At 39.4% G+C, this 19,628-nt stretch overlaps 1 protein-coding gene across 1 annotated transcript in view; it reads left to right on the plus strand.

Annotated features, from left to right (window-relative positions):
- CDH13 (cadherin 13) overlaps positions 1 to 19,628 on the plus strand; it is a 445,458-nt gene that overhangs the window by 289,398 nt on the left and 136,432 nt on the right. Inside the window, exon 7 of the mRNA XM_033069460.2 lies at positions 19,418 to 19,596. Coding sequence (XP_032925351.1) covers positions 19,418 to 19,596 — 179 coding nt within the window. The remainder of the gene's footprint in view (positions 1 to 19,417; positions 19,597 to 19,628) is intronic.

A 19,628-nucleotide genomic window follows, 5' to 3' on the forward strand; every position in this document is an offset into this window, starting at 1 on the left:
AAAATGATATCTGTTGCAAAGAGTAAATCCTCATTTTCATATTTAATGAAGCCATAATCAATGGTAATGGCTGAAGATTGCATTAAAGAAATCTTAATGTTCCTCTCAAGGGAAAGTAATTTTACTGGAAACAAGCTAGTTAATCAGCCTCAGAAAAACTCTGTGTGTTTTATTATACAGGCAGGTTTTCCAAGGAGTCAATTTTCATCTTCAGAAATCTCTCACATTGGGCATTGTGTAGATTTGCTCTCTCAAACACCCAGTACTGGTTCTCTTTCTAAGTTTACAAACAACAAAAAAGCTGAAATGTGTGGCTGAAATGTGTAAAATATTTATTTCTATACTCTGGACAGTTAAATTTCCCTGTTAAAAACAGCTAAACTGGCAGAGTCCCACGAGAAGCAGCCAGACAAATACTTCTCTCAGCACATGTTGCACTGACATCAAACTTTTAACATCAGTGGTGATGCCCAGGGAAAAGCCAGAGAGGTGTGTGGGGATCCCTCCTGCATCCCCAAACCCTCCCTGTGAGGAGGAAATGAATGAACCCCACAATGTGGCACAGCAGAGCTGTTCCCTTCCCTGCTGAGAGGGAATTGCCTGGATCAGGAGCTGGGCAGCACAGCCTGGGCTCCAGCTCTCTCCTCTGCCTGGGTCTGGGCTGCCAGGCACTTCTCCCTGTGCCACAAACGTGCAATCATCCAGTGAGAACCAGAATCCCTTTGCTGCTGAGATGCCCCCTCAGGAGTGATGGAACTCAGGGGGTTTTGTGCCTGGCTTGCAGCTGAAGGGCAGAACATGTCTGCTTTTGGTGTAAACCCCACTTGAAAGCTGTGTTTATGGTGGCCTAAGATTGTGATTAAACTCTGAAAAATGATGTACAACAGAGGTGGAAGCAGAAGAGTCCCTTTGGAGCACCAAGCCCTTTTGAAAGGTGCCTTTGACATAACAGATGTGCCCAAAAGCTTTTTTCTCAAAATTGTATTTTCCAGTCAGTTAAAATCAGTGCTGGTTTTCTGTGGAGAACATTGGTTTGGCTGCTTTGGAATTCAATGGGAATTTCAGTCCCTGCACATATACAGAGGGCTCTTGAGGCACAGAGGTTACCTGCTCTTGGGTTCAGAGCTGTTCAGTGAACAGAACAGCCCAAACCTCTCTGGAGCTGCTGCCACTGGCACTGTCAGAGCAAGGGATGCTTTAGGGGCACCAGCAGAAGGTGGGAATGCCACAGGAGCAGTGCTGGGAGTTCTGGATGAGGGGGGGTTGCTTTTGACAGGCTCTGCTCATTCCTTTGACTGGGAAATGGCAAAGACACTTTTAATCTTCATCTCTGCTCATTCCTGAAAGACCTTTGGTATTTTGATGGAGCTGAGAATCAAGTCCATTTCTTCTGCTTTTGAAAGAAAAGCTGAATCAGCCTTTTCTGTTGATATGCTCAGAACAAGGCTCATTTCTTGTACACTTTTCTTGGAGCGTTTTGTGTTATGTATAGATAAGGAGAATAGATTGTGTTACAGTTTTGTAATTAAAATGCTGCTGAAAATCATTGATCTGAGAAAAAAAAATACAGTACAGAGAGAAAGACACATTGCTCCTGGTTTCAAGTGGAAGCTGAGAATAAATCACAATCTGTTGACTGCTGTGGGACTGCCACATTTCTAGCTGGTTCCAGGCTATTTATAAATGCATTTATAAATATATTAATGATCACTGCTGTATTCTGTAGACAGGTGGAAGGAAAATCTGGACTTAATGTTAGAAAAAAAGGTTGTTGGGATTGCCTTTAAAAGGGAACATTAATGGTCCTACATATGTAACATGTAGAGAACAAGAAAGTAAAGGAATAATGATGGAGGCTTGATCTAATTGGTTTTGTGATGCTCTCATTTCTGTGATTCATTTTAAGAAGTCTTTCAAGCTTGTGTAGTTATGAAATAAATGGAACAAATTGGAAATGTGGAAACTAAATAAATAATGATCTGCCCATCATGTTACTATTACTGCTGTCAGTAGTAGTAACATTTATTTTACAATTCTTCTGCATTAATAAGTATGTATGTATAATAAAATGTGTAATAAAATCTAGCCCATCTTTCAAAGAACTTCATCCCATGTCAGAATGTCTGTTAAGTAATTCTCCATTCATTGAAAGACTTGTACACTGCCAGAGAAGTGTCACTACCCTGGAAATATTCATGTGGGCAGTACCTGGGAACCAGTGTGCTCACTTATGTGGATTTAAATTTAGCACCTTAAATTTCCATGGTTACTTAAGATTTGAAGAAGGTTGAAACCTGCTGAAGCAATATCCCTTCAGAATATGCAAGGGCAGGGAAGATGATGAGTTTCATTTTATGTTGGCCTTGTGCTGATTTATTTTGATGTCTGTATTTCCTTGTGAAACCTCTGCCTACCCTCTCTGCATGAGTTGCAAACAGCAAAACAAATATTTTTCATTTTAGGCAGCTCTCCAGCACTACAATAAGGTGCCACTAACCAGCTGTGCAGAACATCAGTGTGGTGGTTCAAAAAGCTGTGACCCTGCATTTGGGCTGACCACCAAGAACCTCTGCATTTGCTCCTTTCTGTGTGAGGAAACAGCCTCTGAAAATTATGCAGAAATAAATTATTCTGCCTTTCAGAGTCACCAGTGATAATTGTCCTAAACTGCCTGCTCATATTTCCATTTCATCCCACCTGTCTGGGACACATTTCTGTGGTATCCCTGCCCCTACCAGAGCAGGGTTTGAGCAGGAGAGCTCTCCAGGAGTTTCTGGGATTTGGGAAGCAGGAAAATTAGGGCAGGAATTTCTGGAATTTGGGAAGCAAGAAAATTAGGGCAGGAATTTCTGGGATTTGGGAAGCAGGAATATTAGGGCAGGAGTTTCTGGGCTTTGGGAAGCAGGATAAACAGAGCAGGAGTTTCTGGGATTTGGGAAGCAGGACAATTAGGGCAGGAGTTTCTGGGATTTGGGAAGCAGGAAAATTAGGGCAGGAGTCTCTGGGATTTGGGAAGCAGGACAATTAGAGCAGGAGTCTGAGATTTGGGAAGTAGGACAAACAGAGCAGGAGTTTCTGAGATTTGGGAAGCAGGAAAATTAGGGCAGGAATTTCTGGAATTTGGGAAGCAGGACAAACAGAGCAGGAATTTCTGGGATTTGGGAAGCAGGACAAACAGGGCAGGAGTTCCTAGGAATGTGCTTCACACCCTCACTGTGCTCAGGTTGGAACTATTTGGCTGCCCACCCCTTGGTTTGTTTTTTGACTCCCATTCAAATTCCTCCTGCCTGTCCCACCAAGGACAGAGATTTCCAAGGAATCACAGCTTCAGCTGCTCTAAACAACATTTTAAGGTGGTTTGTCATAAACATGAGTACCCCCCTCTCAGGGAAGCTCTCCTCTGCTGTATTCCAGAGGCATAAATCTGTTACTGATTATATGGATTCTGTTTAAAGGAAGGAATTAAACGGTTTTGTCCTGCGGCAGGATGCCAGGGATATTTGTACTGCAAATCCTCATTTTGTGATTTCAAAAAAGTGTTTCATTACTGAGTGGAGAACTTTTTATACAGCCCTAGGGAATTCACTGATCAGGAAAACATTCCAAAATATCATAAAGGAAAATTAGACTTGTAGGAGATTATGCAAATGAAGCTGTTTTCTTACAGAGGGAGAGGAATCCTTAAATTTTCTTTTGTTTGGGTTTTGTATGTTTGCCTACATGAACCAAATTGGGAAAATCAGAGTTTTTTTGTCTCTAAATTCCAGTGCTGGTTAGTTTTCTCTACTTACTTCTCTGTCACTGTATTTGAGAACTGAAACATTAAGTGCAAATTGTGCTTATGATACTTTCTGAACATAAAAATCAATAGCTTACATTTTGTAAATATTTACAGCTGTTTGCCTCGCACATTTGTATATTTTTCAAATATTCTAATTGAATAAGCCTGAGAGAGAATCGATACAAGCAGTTTTGTACATTAGAGCTGCAAAATTACAACCTCTTTGAGTAACAGATGTATTTACTGTAGTGTCACTTTTCAGTTTCCAGGGAATTTTAAGGAACTATTTTCAGAGCAGGAGCAGAAATGATTTTTTTTTTTTTTCCTCTGTAATAATTGTGGTGAAGTTGCCAACATATGTAACTTTTTATTAACACTGATTATTTCTGTTGCAAGCAGCAGAACATGAACAATATGAATATTATATCTACATTAATTACTTTTAAAAACCCTGTATCTGTTTAATTACTCGAGCTGTGTGATCAGGTAAGAGATCAGGTTTATGGGAAGGGCATTGGCTGCAGCACCTAAGAGATGATGCTGAGTTTCTTATTCCATAAGAATATTCCAGAATTATTTGAGTCAAGCCAAATCAATGTGGAAAATTCAGCAGGTGAATGTGTCAGTGAAAAGACACCAAATTTTAAACACATTTGCACTGATACAAATAAAAAATAACTTCATTTAAATATATATTTGTTAATATTTTCCATCTCTATACCTTTGTTGCCTGTTACACCAAGTGTATGTGTATATAATATGGAAATCAACTCTATTACATGAATAACAAATAAAATTGCATCAGAAAAAAATATACAGGCACTCGTAATTATCTGTATATTAAAATATTTCTCTTTGCTTCAGAGCAGTGCATTTCAGTTGATTTTAGGTTTAAGAATGTACTGCCAGCTCTTAAAGCATTCATTTGCTTTTATGAGCCTGTAATGCTCCTGTGCCATTATTCAGAGTCATCCCAGCATCATGAACTCCAAACCTGTCAGAAATTATTTCCAGTATTGCACAGACTCCACATGCAGTAACCAGGACAGAAGAGGAAATGAAAGTGCTTTATAAAGTTTGCCCAGAGAATTGAAACTCATCATTTATACTCTGTTTCCATGTAAGTGCCTTATAAATGGTTAACTAGTTTTTGAATAAATTTGTCATAAATGTTTAATTGAGGGGCACTGGGTTGATTTTAATTACGGTTTATAAACATCTGTAGCATGGGTAATTTATAAAGCAATTTGTGGATTTGTACATAGATCTCACTGCTCTAGGAACAGGCACAAAAACAGAGAATGAAAAATTTTCTGAACCGGTTTTTCTGTATATTCTTTCCAATTCCTGGGGCACCTCTGCAACATTTCCACTCAAATCCTGATGGAGCAACACCCTCGTGATGTCTCACACAGACATTTTTATCCACTGCCCAGACCTTGGCAGATCAGTGAGCAAAGCATTAGATAAAAGGAAGATTTTTGGAAGCCAACTGTAGCAGCATTCAATTTCATTGCATTATTCAGGATATAACCTTTTTCCTGAGCATGGGGATATAATTGTTTGGAAGCAGCAGGAAATGTCTGTGTGTGGAGCTCCAGTAGCACACACAGGAGACTCCACAAATGACACACCACAGAACATTCATCAATTTATTTCCTAGGTGTAAATGTGCTAAAACTCCTCTGAAATTGGAATAACCAGCTCCTTCTGCAAGTGGGATGCTGCTGAATGATATCCTGAACTGCTGCTAAGATTGCTAAATTGGAATAAAAACTTCAGTGGTGCTTTGCTTCTACTACCTCCTAATTCTGCAAAAGAAAGAACAGATTTATGGACAAAAATCTGAGCAGAGAATGGCAGCACTTTGATTTTATTTAGTACAGAACCCAGGTGTGGAGAGTGCCTCTGGCAAAGCTCTCATTTCCTGCCCCAGCACCCAGCAGATTCCCAGCCAGGGGAGGGAATTTTGGCTCCTGAATTCCAGGCACCAGAGTGAACCTGTTCCTGTAGGATACATGCAGCTGAGTTATGCATGCAAAACATCAGAATAACCCGTCTGGAATTGTCATATTTGACAAATAAATAAAATACTGGGTAGGAGATCACAGTGTTTCATGGTACAGGGAACTGAGAGAATGGCAGGCTCAGAAAGCACAAGTGGTTTATTTGTTAAATACAAAAATTATATGGAACAATAGAGATTTTTCAATTGTAGATTTTTAGATCTGAATGCATCTAGAATTTCCAAGTAAAACTTAGTCTTAATCCATGATCACTTCAAGGACAGAAAATATCTCTGGTATTGGATAGAGGGAGATAAATCCTTGTCTATAAAGTCTTACTATGTATTATTAAATATATTCTCTTTGAGGTTAATATTTATGTATACTCTAATGCATATGAAAAGTTATTAACCAGGGAAATCTGAAAAATTCAGAAAATACATACAGAAAAAATCACATGCCTGACATTTTAGAGATTAATTTCTTCAAGAGCATCCTACTCTCACCTCATTGTTTTTTTTCACAGTGCTATTGGCACCTGTATTTCTGTGCCTGTGACAGCATAACCAACTTGCCACCAGTTTTGTGGTTTTAAAGTCAATATTTGCATGGATTTATACAGCTGAATTTTCTCTTTACATTTTCATACTGGTATTCTGTGTAAGTGGGACACTTGTAAAATATGCCAACTTTTATTTGCTTTAGCAAATTACCCATTTGTAGTTTAATTTGTAGTTGTTCTGTGTCAACAGATATATTCAGTGCAAAGGAGATCATTGTCAGATCTGGCTGTTTAGGCACAGAAAGGACAATAAGAGAGAACTCTGAGAGAAATCTGCTGGGCTTGGTGCCATGGGTCACTTAGGTGGTGTGGAAGGGACTGAAATCACAAACTCTGCTCTTTTTACAGCAGCACATTTGGATGAAAGTGAGCTCCCAGAATAAAAGAGTTTGCAGTTATTTAATGCATCTTTCTGGTAATGCTATAAAAATACAAAATAACTTCACCTGTCACTGGAATGCTTTTTTCCTCTTAGGCTTTCCAGATCTGTCATGGATCTGTGATTTAAGCTACAATTTTTCCAGTTTGACACATAATCCATAGACACAAATCATTGTGGCTCATTTGTGGCTGTGATAGGGTCTTGCTGTAGATAAACAGGCGTAAAATAATTTTAAGGTAAAGATAACAAATTTGATAAGTTTGAGGATTATTGTTTGCTTGTTTTGTTTCGTTTTGCTTTGTTTTTTTGTTTTGTTTTGTTTTGTTTTGTTTGTTTGTTTTTGGTTTTTTTTCTTCAGTGGATATTAAGTTTGGGATGGTGTTTGGAAGTCACTGGTCTTGCCAAAAGTCAAGGAATTTATAATATAACTGTAGTGGGAAATCTGTGATCCTTGACCCTTTGTTTATATAAATATCATGGGTAACAATTTATTGATGATCTCATCTAATTATGAAGTGTGTGGAAGGGGCAGAGATGGACATTAACAGAGACAAAAACTCTGACTCAGTTGCTGACCTTGTTGACTGCTGGGGAGATTTACAGCTCACACCCTTAGAAAGTAGGATTTCATACAAGTTACTGAGAAAACAAACAAATAAATCACAGGGGTTTGAAGTAAAATATTTCTTACTTGATTATTTAACTGAAATTTTGCATGGAAGAAATCCACTCAAGCTCTCAGAGATTGTACCCTGAAGTTTGATATCATTTGGAATTTCCATTCTTCCATACATTGAATCAGGGCTCCACTCAAAATTATAAAAGAACTGAGGCTGAAGGAAAACTCACTGAATGTGTTTGACAAATGGTGTTCACAGATTGCCTTTGAACTTTGTGGTATATTGGTATTGACATTTTCAACACTGGAAATGTGAGGGCAAATGTCAACAGGGAACCAAGGCTCCCAAGTGCTGTTTTCCTTCCAATTTCCTTCAGACAGGGACAGGGGATGTGTGGGATGGACACTGAGCTGGGATGGCTCCAAAGAGGGCATTCCTTACTGGGCCAGACCCACCCCACCAAGAGACTCCATTGAGTCACCACTGATTCACCTTCTTCCCAAGATTCCTTTGATTCACTACTGATTTACCTTCTCCCCAGGATTCCACTGATTAACTTCTCCCCAAGATTCCATTGATTCACCACTGATTCACTTCTCCCCAAGATTCCACTGATTCACCTTCTCCCCAAGATTCCATTGAGTCAACACTGATTCACCTTCTCCCCAAGAGACTCCATGGATTCACCTTCTCCCTAAGATTCCATTCATTCACCACTGATTCACTTCTCCCCAAGATTCCATTGAGTCAACACTGATTCACCTTCTCCCCAAGATTCCATTGATTCACCTTCTCCCCAAGACTCCACTGTTCCCCTTCTCCCCAAGATTCCAGTGACTCACCACTGGTTCACTTCTCCCCAAGATTCCACTGATTCCCCTTCTCCCCAAGATTCCATTGACTCACCACTGATTCACTTTCTCCCCAAGATTCCATTGAAGCCCTGAGTTGAAAACTTGAATTTTAAGTGTGTGAATTCAGGCTGAGGGTTGTGGAAAAGTACCCAATGAAAAGCAGAAGTTTGAACATTTGAAATCTCTTTCTGGGTGTCCTTTCTCAGGATGATTTGCCACTGACTGATGCTTTTCTTTTTGCCCTAGAAGGAATATGTGCATTTATAAAGTATAAATGTACTTGAGCAAGCCTGTGACTTAATGCCACCATATTTGCACACAGCCCCACAAATCTTTATGATCTCTAAGTACCCAATTGCTGGCAGTGATGTATCGTGACCTGTTCTGTGCTTAATTATTAATTTTCCATTAAGGAGTTTCATAGTCAATATTTAGATGGTTTATGACGTACAGAAGCTTTTCCATGCTCATATTTTCTTTGCAGGGACATAATGTAGCCCTCTCAGTGCTAAATCAATTACACACAGAGTTAAAATTACTTGATTTGTTGCTTAAGGTCTCTTCCCAACAAGATGCATCAATTCTAAGGGAATAAAACCAGGGATAACTTGGTCTGCTTTTAATTCTTGCAGGGGTCAGGTGCCAGTGCAGGCTGTGGAGTTGTGCACAACAAAGATCCCTTCAGCCCTAAGCAGTCATGAGATGAGAGAAAGGATTCTGTGGTACCAGAACAAAAGTGCAAGAGACCCATTTTATTCTAACCCTACTTTCCACACCTGTAGTATTGGGCAGAATAAATAGAAGTGCATCACATCTTCTAAGTGCCCTGGAGTTTGGAATCTTATCAGAAGGAACCACTTCAAAAGATGCTTTATCTTATCTTTCATAAACTTTTATGTTACAATGGGATGAACTGCATCCAAAATTGCCAGTCCCTCTTTAGTGACTATAAAAAACCCAGAATACTGGATATCTGAGCCTAAAATGGTTGTAACTGAGTGAAAGCAATCACACTTGCTGAACTAAGTGATTTAATCAATGACTTAATTCAGGAAAGAATATCAGGATCCCTACTGAAAATATGTATCACACACCCCAAATTGTATTCTTGTTACAAATATGGGTAGTTTTGAAACCTGTAATTTATACAAGATGCTTTGAAAGGCCTGTTTTAAGATCACAGAGCACACTCTTGCAGCATCTGAGTCATTTATTAAATTCAGCTATCAGTGGCTTTAAAATATAATTTAACCCAAAAAATCATTTGAAGAAAGGCTGCAAACATTTCTACATGCAGATACTTCAATCTCAGGAGGGGGGAAAAGGCTAAAAACAATTCCATCTTCTGTTATTCCAGATTGCTCTTAGGGAATGAGCTGTGTGGACTTGATTTAAAGGCTGACCAATCTGATGTGCAGGATTCCAGAATAACTGGTGGTGTTTATCCTTCCTCCTGTGGTTTCCTTTACATTGGAAACTGCTAAACTGAGTTTGGGAGACTGCATGGGGGGAAGAATGAATCCTTTTTAAGGGTATATTTCCAATATGTGCCTTATCATCCTCAGTAAGGATTTGTTCCATGCTTACTCTGAGACCTTAAAATCAAATATTCCTCTTCTGTTTGTAGTTTAAATAGGAATTACTGCATCTGTGATATGATTTATCTAGAAAAGTGCAATGGACTTAATGCAATTCTTTGAATGAAGAACAGAGAGTAGTTGCCCAGTTTATTTATTTGGTCCAGCAGTGAAGTCCATTAGGAAATATTGCTCAGGCAGGGTGAATTTAAATAAGTTCAGCAGGGCAGACACTATGAGACCAACCAAATAATTTATCCAGGAGTTCAGCTGCAGAACGGGGGGAAGAAAAACTAAACTCACCTAAAAAGATCCTGTATTATGATGGAAACACTTATCCCTCAGATAAAAACTCTCAGATGTTTAATAGATCAAATGGCTGGGACTTGAAGTGGTGAAATCAATACAAAGATGAAATAATACATCAGAATTAAGTGTGTGCTCTGGTTCCTCAGAGGAAGACGGGAGCCATGTGAGATGATTTGCCTCCTCATTAGGACATCTGATTCTTCTCTCATTAGCTCTGCTTTTGTAACACTGCAGCACCTCCAACTTACCTGGGTTAGTTTTGGATTGATGTGGGTGCTGAGAGTCCCAGTGGCAGACTCAGGGGTAACAGGGCTGGGCACTTCAATTCTATTTCCACTTTTTAGTTTGAGATTAAAGCACAGCCAGTTCAGATCAGTTGACAGGCTAAAAGTAAAGATGAGAACTTCCCAGGGGCAGGAATTGCTGGAGTCTGTGGTGCTGTATATTCATAATCCTACATCCATATGAAAAATTGGATACTTGTGGAAATTGCTGGTAGCAAGAAGAGAAAGGGTCAAAAAAGGCACAGATCATCCTTTTGTTTTCTCTTTCATTTTACATATATTGTAGTGAGAAATTAGGGAGATAAAAAGGGAATAAAGGCAATATAATGCTGTGTATACCTAACAAGGACCTTCAAAGTCAATCCTGTATTCCACAGCCTCACCTAACATAAATCTTTGCTTTAGTTGTGCTGGGCTGAATTAGGTCAACAGAAATTCTGGCCCACTGTCTCAAAAAGCATTTCCAATCAGGGAAGATTGACCTTGCACTAAGAGATCTTTTAAAAACATAATATTATTACTTTTTAATCAGGAAGGATGCCAGGGTACCTTACTTGGACACAGAAGAAAAATGCTTAATGATTTCTGTGAAGTAATGACGTGTTTTTGATTAAAGCCCACTGAGACAAGGGACTGTAATTGCTGCCTTTCTTATATTTGTAAGAAGGCAGTCAATTCCTTTACAAAAGTAGATAATTTATGGAATGAGATCTTTACTCTGTGAGTGTGGCCCTGGTCAAAGATCATTGAAATCTGGGAAAATATTCCCTTCTTAGAAAAATCTATCCATTCTGCTGTTGCTCTAGAACAAGTCCTAATGCAGAATACACATGCAGAGTGTATCCTGGGTTTCTCATTACCCATTTCTCACTGACTGTAATTTTTAGTGTTTTTATAAAAATAGGTACTGAGTGTCCAGATATGACACTGTTTTATTTGGAGGTTTTTTCCCAATTTGGAATAATTGGTTGTTGAAATGAAAGTAAAAATATTTTTCTCATTTTCATTATCAAGCGTTAATAGATTTTAATGCACTCCTGATTTAAAACACGCTGCTGTTCCTTCCCCACCAGTGCCACAAGTTTCCTTTCCAAAGGACACTGGTGCTGAGAAAGGGCTGTGGGATAAGATATGCCTGGGCTGTTTACCAAGAACTGGGAAGTGCAGCTTGGTGTCCAAGCCCAGAGTCCTTCCTGGCTTGATGGATGTGAGCTGGGCTCCCAGTGATCAGCACTGTTTTGTTTAATAAGGACTAAGAGAAGGCTCTGGGCTTGGTTTTGTTGCCATTCCTGTCAATACTCAGAATTCTAATTCTGCTTGACAGGCCTGGATGGAGACAAGGTGAAAGTGGCTTTGAAGTGAAAGATGGTCAGTCCTCCCCCAGAAGTTCAGAATGCAAATAATTGTCAATCCTTTTCTACTAACCTAAGTGTAGTGTCTGAAACCTCTATTTTCTCTTCTACATTTATCTTGATTAAGAATGCCACCCTGCTTAGAGGCTGGGAGAAGCTGGATATTGGCTTCTTTTTGGGGGGAGAAGTTAAACAATTAATCTAATTTTTTCCTGGTTTATTTTTTTGTCATGAAGTTCAAGGGAAGCTTTCTACCGCATTCAAGAGATAATTTCTCATAAGTATTTCTGGATATGAAATTTCCATCAGGCTTTATTTATTTGTATGACTTTAAAAATTGCTATCTATTAACAATTTTCATTGCTCTGGCCAGAACTCCACCACCCAGATAAAGAGGGAAGGGTAAAGAATGGGAAACTGTTAAGGAAAAGGTAAAGAAAAGCTGAAAGAAAACATTTGGATTATAAAACAGAAATAAGTTCAGAATATATATTTTTAGTAAGCTCTCTGCTTGCCTTTGACTATAAAGTTTGCATCTGCATTTAAACAGCTTGCATACGCCTGAAATCGAATTTGAATGATTGCAGGCAATTCCAATTTTACATGGGACCTGGGAAAACAGCACGGAGCAAGGTGTGAGCTGTGAGCATCTCTGCAAAAAGCTTCAGCTGCCAGGCAGCTCAGATGAAGGGCTCAGGGACTGAGCAGGGCACTTTGGGTGCTGAGTTCTGGCCTCTTCACCTCTCACAGTTTTATAAAAGAGGGAAGAGCTCAGCACCCCCAAACTCCCCTGGTGCAGCAGTGGCCTGGAGTTCAGCTGGCATCGTCCAAACTCCCTGTGGGATTTGGGCTGCCTTTCTGCAGTGTGGTGATAAGTCACACATTTCTCCATCTGACTTTTCAGCAAAGAAACCAAAATGCTTGTGCATCTCTTTTTGAGAACAGCCCTGCCTTGTTGTTACAGGGTTGATTTTAATGATGTTTAAATGTCTCATCTAGTCTCTATTTGCTGTGATTTTCCTGATTGATTTCTGGTGCTAGTCAAACTCTGGAGACAATGTGGGCCCTTTGTGTTTTTCATGCCTGGGGCTGAATCTTGCTCTTTGTATGTTGAATAGATATTCTTTCACTCATAAATCACTGCTCTGTCATGCTCGCCTGCTGCGAGATGTTCAATGCATATCATCATTTACATTAAACCATTTACTTCAAGAGAATGTGTTATACTGCTTTATGAATTATGTGATCTGACATACAAGATTATGTTATGAATTGGCACTTAGAATATTAGAACAGTGGAACGTTTTATAGCTTATGGTCACGATCCAAGAAGTAATTCATTCCTTTTCTTAATAAACTTTGCTGGTCAAAAAAGAAACAGACGTGAGAGCATGACATTTTTACTTAGAGAGAATGCTGGTTAAGAAAAAATCTGTAGTGATTTGCTTATACCTGCAGCCTGTTTATTTCTGGAGGAAGAATATTGGGGTTTTTTCTCAGCTGCATCTCCATTGTCCTAAGTCCTCTTTCACTAAACTTGCAATTCTCAGTCCATCTGGAGAGACTGTAAATGAACAAGTGTGAAGGATTCCCCTTGCTGAAGGGGGAGCAGGGATGAGTAAAACTGGTGGAACTGTTGAAGGGAAGGCAGAGCTAAAGTAGGTCTGGTTTTGTGATCTCTCGAAAAGTTCATTCAGGGGAAGAACTTTTGGACAGTACCAGACTTCATTGATTTTACTCCTCATACAAATACCTGTTTCATGCTGTCTGTAGTCTATAAGACAAAAGTCTTCATGCATTTTTTAAAAATCTTTTGTGTTTGGGAAGATGTGCAGAGTCTAAAATGTGGGTTTTGTTGTTTGGGGATTGTGAGTTTTGTACAACACAAAATCTGTGAAGGGGATCTTGGTGTTCTTGGAAGAATAAATTACATTCTTCACAATTTCTTGTATCTGCACAAAATAGAGAGAAATTTCAGTGTGGATATACTACCACAAAATGTCATAACCTGGTGTGTACAGACAATAAACACAATTGCAGCATCCTTGGTGGGGCTAGCAATTTTCCATGTTTTCACCACTCAATTTTACCCTAAAGAAGGAAACATCCACAGCACTGCAGGCAAAATACAACACACCAAAGTAAGCCCCATGTCACATAGCTCCAGCTGATGCAAATTCCCTTCCTGACATTTCATAGATCAATGTCTGGCCTGGAGCAGGGAATACCTGAAAGCTCTTCACATTGTTCTCACAATGTGACAGTGGCTGCAGCGTGGCTGGGGACAGCACTGTGTATAAGTCATGTTCCAAACATCCCAGGAGTGAATAATTCATTCTGCCAAAACAACTGTGCTGCTCATGGGGAAAAAAGGTTAAATACCAGTATTGCTAAAGGTTGACCTGCCCATACATCTTCTCTGCTCTGTCATAACATTCAGCTGGGATTGTCCCATTATTTCTTACTCAATTTCTGTGCTTCTGACTGCATTAGCTCTCTATAGATAGTAACAATTCTTGACAGTTCTTCATCTCTACTTAATATTACTGAAGTTTCTTTTGTGTACCAGGAGAAGTTTGTTTATTATTCTTTGCACACTGACAGTTCCCCAGCTCACCTCTCCTGCTCCCTGCAGTGCAGTGGCATTCCCAGAGTGCTGCTCAGTGATGCCATCTAATCTAGAGCTTAAAAGAACCTGCCAGAGATCTAAACAGAGAACGTGAGGAAGCCCTACAGGGTAAAAAATTATTGCTCTGTACAAATTTAAGGTATGCTCAAAGCCTGAACTCAATAATTCTTAATAAATGTCTTCTTTACTCAGCAAGGCCTTCAAATTTTTAATGATACATATAATTGCAATTCAAATGCCCTTGATTGGAACCATAATAGACCTTTCTTCTTATATTTGTTTTGCTCCCCTGGGGCCTTTTGTCTTAAAGTACAAAATGATAATCAAACATGCAATTAGTTCTGATGAGAACATTGTCAGGAGGGCTTCCTGCTTTGTTCCAGTTTCTGAAAGTTGGGCTCTAGAGATGTAGGTAACCCTCTTGATTTTGTCCTTCCTCATCCCATTTTTTACTCTTTGTCCTCTTTCTTGGGTTAAAATAGCTGTACTTTGGGAAAATGTAACATTCGACAGATTGTTATCATGCACAGAGACACAGCTGAATTTGTGGAAAAGGGGGAAATCCAACTCTTCAGTGCAGTGATGTTAATTAAGGGAATAAGCCCTTATCTCATAAAGTTAAAATTTTTGAGTCATTAAACTGGTTAATACTTTATTGTTGGTCTTCAAATTCAGTCTTCTCTTAAGGCTGTAGGCTTGAGACATTTGTCCACATTTCATCAGCTTAGAGATAGGCCTCACTTCCACTCCTGTCCAGCCTTCTTTTTTTGTTTCAGCCCTTTTTTCATATAGCAAATAAATAAAAGTTCAGTAGTAATGTTCTCTTGGCAGAAAAAAGAAAAGAAAAGAAAAGAAAAGAAAAGAAAAGAAAAGAAAAGAAAAGAAAAGAAAAGAAAAGAAAAGAAAAGAAAAGAAAAGAAAAGAAAAGAAAAGAAAAGAAAAGAAAAGAAAAGAAAAGAAAAGAGTGAGACAGTTTATTAAGAGGTTATTAACAAGATGCCAGAAAGATTTTTCCAAGAAATCCTCTGCTCCAACCACTCCAAAACTGCACATGTGCTATAATTTACTCCTTGGTGCCTGAGGGGAGATTTTGCCAGTATTTTCAAATAATCAACACATTGATAACTCTGGAGCAATGGCCTGAAGTGGGATCTGTGTCTGACCAACAGGAAACTCTGAGAAGTGTTCAAATTCTGGGAATTCTGAGTGATTCTGCCCAGAAAGTGTGAACAAATAAACCCTGGAGGCTGAGACCCACCAAGGCACAACTGCAGCTCTCCAGGGAGAGTTTCCTGCGTGGATCTCTGTGCGTCATCGGCACAATGAAGGAGCTGCTGATTTTGCAGACATTCCTTCCCCAGCCTGAGAAGTTTATATATATTGTTTAACATGATAATGCAGCAAGCTGTTGTTTTGTGGCTTGAAAGCCAGCTGCATTTGATTGATGCCAGGAATGGAAGTATTTGTAAAACGACACTGAATTAGATGTAGCCAGTTTATGGGCCTGGGGAAATGAATCTTTTATGAAGAATAAAAGTTTATGATGAAGGAGAAATACTGAAGAAGTGTACATCTTGAATGAAGCTCTTTTGGACTGGATGCCTGTTGCAGAGCCTTTCAAAACATACATTTGGGCCATCTATTTTAAGAAGGAGATCTCTACACATACATTATCCTTTGTGGTGGTCTAATCCCAATTTGTCATTTGTGTTCTCTCTGTGGACACCTCAATGAGGACAGGAATTGCTTCCCTGGAAATGTAGCTGTTAGATGTCTCCAAAGGGTTCCAGGTGTGTGTTTTAACTGCTGGATTAAAGCTCTTGTGATTTTTCAGGCATCAGCCACAAATATGAAGCACATAGGGTGCAGTTTTCTGTATTGACTCCCAAACAAAAACCAGACACAACCTGCACTAATGCATAACAGCATCTAAAGGCAACCCCACATAATGTGAACTTTTGAGAATAGAATAACTTTAGAATTAGATTTAAATGCCACTTTGCTGGTAGCCAGAAACCAAAACCACAAAAAAGATGTATCTAATTCTCTCCAGCTTTTCTCCTGGAGCTGGCATCTCTATGCAAAATGTAAAATTCTGCTCATCTGAGTTGCTGGAATTCTTATCTGTATGCACCAAAGGAATGATTGCAGGGAACAAGATAATGTCTAGTGAGTTGAAAGGTTAAAGAACTGCAGCTGGCAAATCAGAATCAGATTCAGCCGTTGTGTTAAGCCAGTTCTATGCCAGAGTAATGAGAGATTAGGGGATTTACATCAAATCTTAACATTTACATGTGCCTTCCACTGTTTTATCACCAGAAATATTTCAGTAGGACAACTTTATAAATAGGATTTCTACTTGAATATATAGTGTAATAAGTTTCTAAATCTCTGCTGAGCATCATCTCATCTAATAGATTAATAACAATAGCAACTTTGTATTCATTCAAAATGTTTTCTACTGTACTTGAGAATGGCATCTTATTAGAGTGCATTCTTCAGGAAACCACTGTGTACTGAAACCCACTTAATTTCACCTGAACTTGAGCACTCTTTTAGATCCCTTGAAGATTTGCCTCAGTCCTTATTTATTTCACTGAAACTTTGTGATTGGGAGACCCCTTGTGAAACATGTTACCTAACACTGATATAAAATAAAAATTCTCAAAAATGTGATAAATTTCTAAAAACAGCATATTGAGCTGTACTTGTGAAAAGAGGGTGAATCCTTATTCTTCCAAAAAGAAAGCAGTTATTTTCTCTCTCTTCTTCTGAATCAGTCTCACACAAAGTGGGTGAAAATATCAGGGCTGGGATCATCTTGTAGCACTGGAAAACATGGCATGGCATCCAGTGCTAAGCTTCTTTTTGAGCTGCCTGACCTTTAATCACTGCTGAATAAAACCAACACGCTGTCAGGTCTCTGTTATTTTTCTCAAGGGGGTAACTCTGCCTGAAGTAGCAATGAAATAAAACCTTTGAGAGCTTATATTCAAGGTCACTACAAGAAGAGGCAACACTCTGGGAACTACAACAAGAGGGGTAAAAAAAAAGAAGATATGTATCTAAACAAGCCAGTTGAGTTTGTTTAACAGTGAACAGGCAGTTGTTATATCAGTCTATAAATAAGACTGGGTTTGTTTTTATTTTTGCCACAATATTTCTTTTTTATTTGATTTTTTAAATCCGAGACCTTCAGAACAAAAATAAACTCGCTGTACATGAATGATACATATTTCTGTTATTGAGGCACTTACAGTCTAATGTCTTAGGCCTTGTCTGTACCAGGTTTAACCTCTCATAGGCATTTTTCCACAGAAGTCTCTGTGAATACTGAAAACAGATCCTATGCTCTTATAGATCTGTGAAGAAATGAAAATGCTGAGTTTAAAATGTGTTGATCATGATACTTTAAAATAAAACTTGCCCAGTCTGTGGGGAAGAGAAAGGCTGAGTTCCCACAGAGGAACTAATCTGTAACTAAGAATTATGGCTCACTCTGACACTGATTGACACATGAGATAATGGTGTCAGTGCGAAGTTACTCCAGTGGAAAGGATGCAGATCACAGAATCTCAGAATTGCTTCAGCTGGGATTTCTAGGCCAAAGACTGGATCCCTTCCTGGATTCCTTACTTTGTAGTTTGTTAATATCTCTGACTAATCTGTTACTTAATGTTGATTGACTATTGAAATTATTTTCTTGATTTGATCATGACTTTTTTGTTATTTGGTAGAATCTCATTCTGTCTTCAGCTAAAAAATCACAAGAAATATTTAATCGTGCTGTGACCATGCATTGTTTAGTTAGATTGCTTTTCACACTAATGCTTACATTTACAATTCTGATGTCTCATCATACCCTTTCTTTGTTTCTCAATGTTTTATCAGCTTTGTACTACTTTTTACAGTAGCACAAAGCTGATAAAATGCTGACAGAATTTTGCAGGCTGTGTCAACCTCTAGGCTGCGTGTCTAGCAGAGAGGAAAATCCTTGATCCAGGGATGCAGGATGTGCTCCCTCCCAAGCACAGGACTGGCAGCAGCTCAGTCCTCTCTCTATTAACAGAGTGAGCTCTTTCCTCTGCCCAGCATTTAGGAATCTGTGTAGGGAATTGCATTTACCTCCACAGCAGAACTGTGTGCTCAGGGAATTTCCTGTCAGAGAAACCTTCAGCACTGGAAGGACAATGGGGCAATAGAGATGGGAGCTTATTGATGTTCCTTAAAATAAGCTCATAAATTTGTACAAATTGAAATTAGAACAGTGTAGGCTTTAATAATTACAACATTTCTTATTGACAGAAATTACATCCAGTACATTTTGAACTGCAGCACTTTACCATGCAAATAGAGACCTTCCTGTTATTCCAGTATTGCTGTTTTCATTGTAGCCACCTGTGGACTTTCTGCCTGCAGAATTTAAAGTGGAAGAGATACACATGTAGTTCATTTAGTGAAATGCAATTACTGTGGATGGCTTCAAAGCACAGAGATGCAGGGAATTTGTCTTAGGGTGCTGCTGTTAGACTAGGAACAGCAAATATAGCAACACACACACAACTTCTTCAAGGGCAGCAAGAAGAAGCAGTTTATTGAAAGGCTACCACACATAGGATAGTTCATGCAGTACAAAATAGAAAAGGCTCATTGGTTCAAGAGAGAAACCTTTTTGAAAACATGCTCTCTGTAAAACATTACGTAGCACACGCACAGTTCTGTGATTAACAGGTGTTTAATTTGTGTTATGGAATTCTTTCTCTTCTTGTTCATCTTTGAGAAAACTTTCCAGTCTGGGAAAAGAACTAAGTGGAAACTGAGAAAGCTCCCAGCCTGGGAAATCCAAATGGAATTTTCCCTGAGCCTTTAGCAGTGTCCACATTAGGGACATCTGTTGGCTGAGCAACAAGCAAAGATCATCCCAACACAAGCAGAACCTAAATATTAGGGGCACTGCTTGGTGGTGCTGATGAGGTGCTTACAGCTTGGCTGTCCCAGGCAGAGGCAGCCCATCTGGGGAGGATTTTTACTCAGTGCCTGCTGTGTGTGCCCCTCTCCCAGGAACCACAGTGATGCGCATGGCAGCGTTCGACGCCGACGACGCCAGCACGGAGAACGCGCAGCTGCGCTACAACATCCTGAGACAGACCCCCACCAAACCCTCCCCAAACATGTTCTACATCGACCCAGAGAAGGGAGACATCGTCACCGTGGTGTCCCCTGCGCTGCTGGACCGGGAGGTGAGTGAGCACTTTCCTTTTTCCCTCTCACA

The sequence above is a fragment of the Catharus ustulatus genome, chromosome 11 (assembly GCF_009819885.2).
Source record: "Catharus ustulatus isolate bCatUst1 chromosome 11, bCatUst1.pri.v2, whole genome shotgun sequence".
Classification (NCBI taxonomy): Eukaryota; Metazoa; Chordata; class Aves; order Passeriformes; family Turdidae; genus Catharus; species Catharus ustulatus.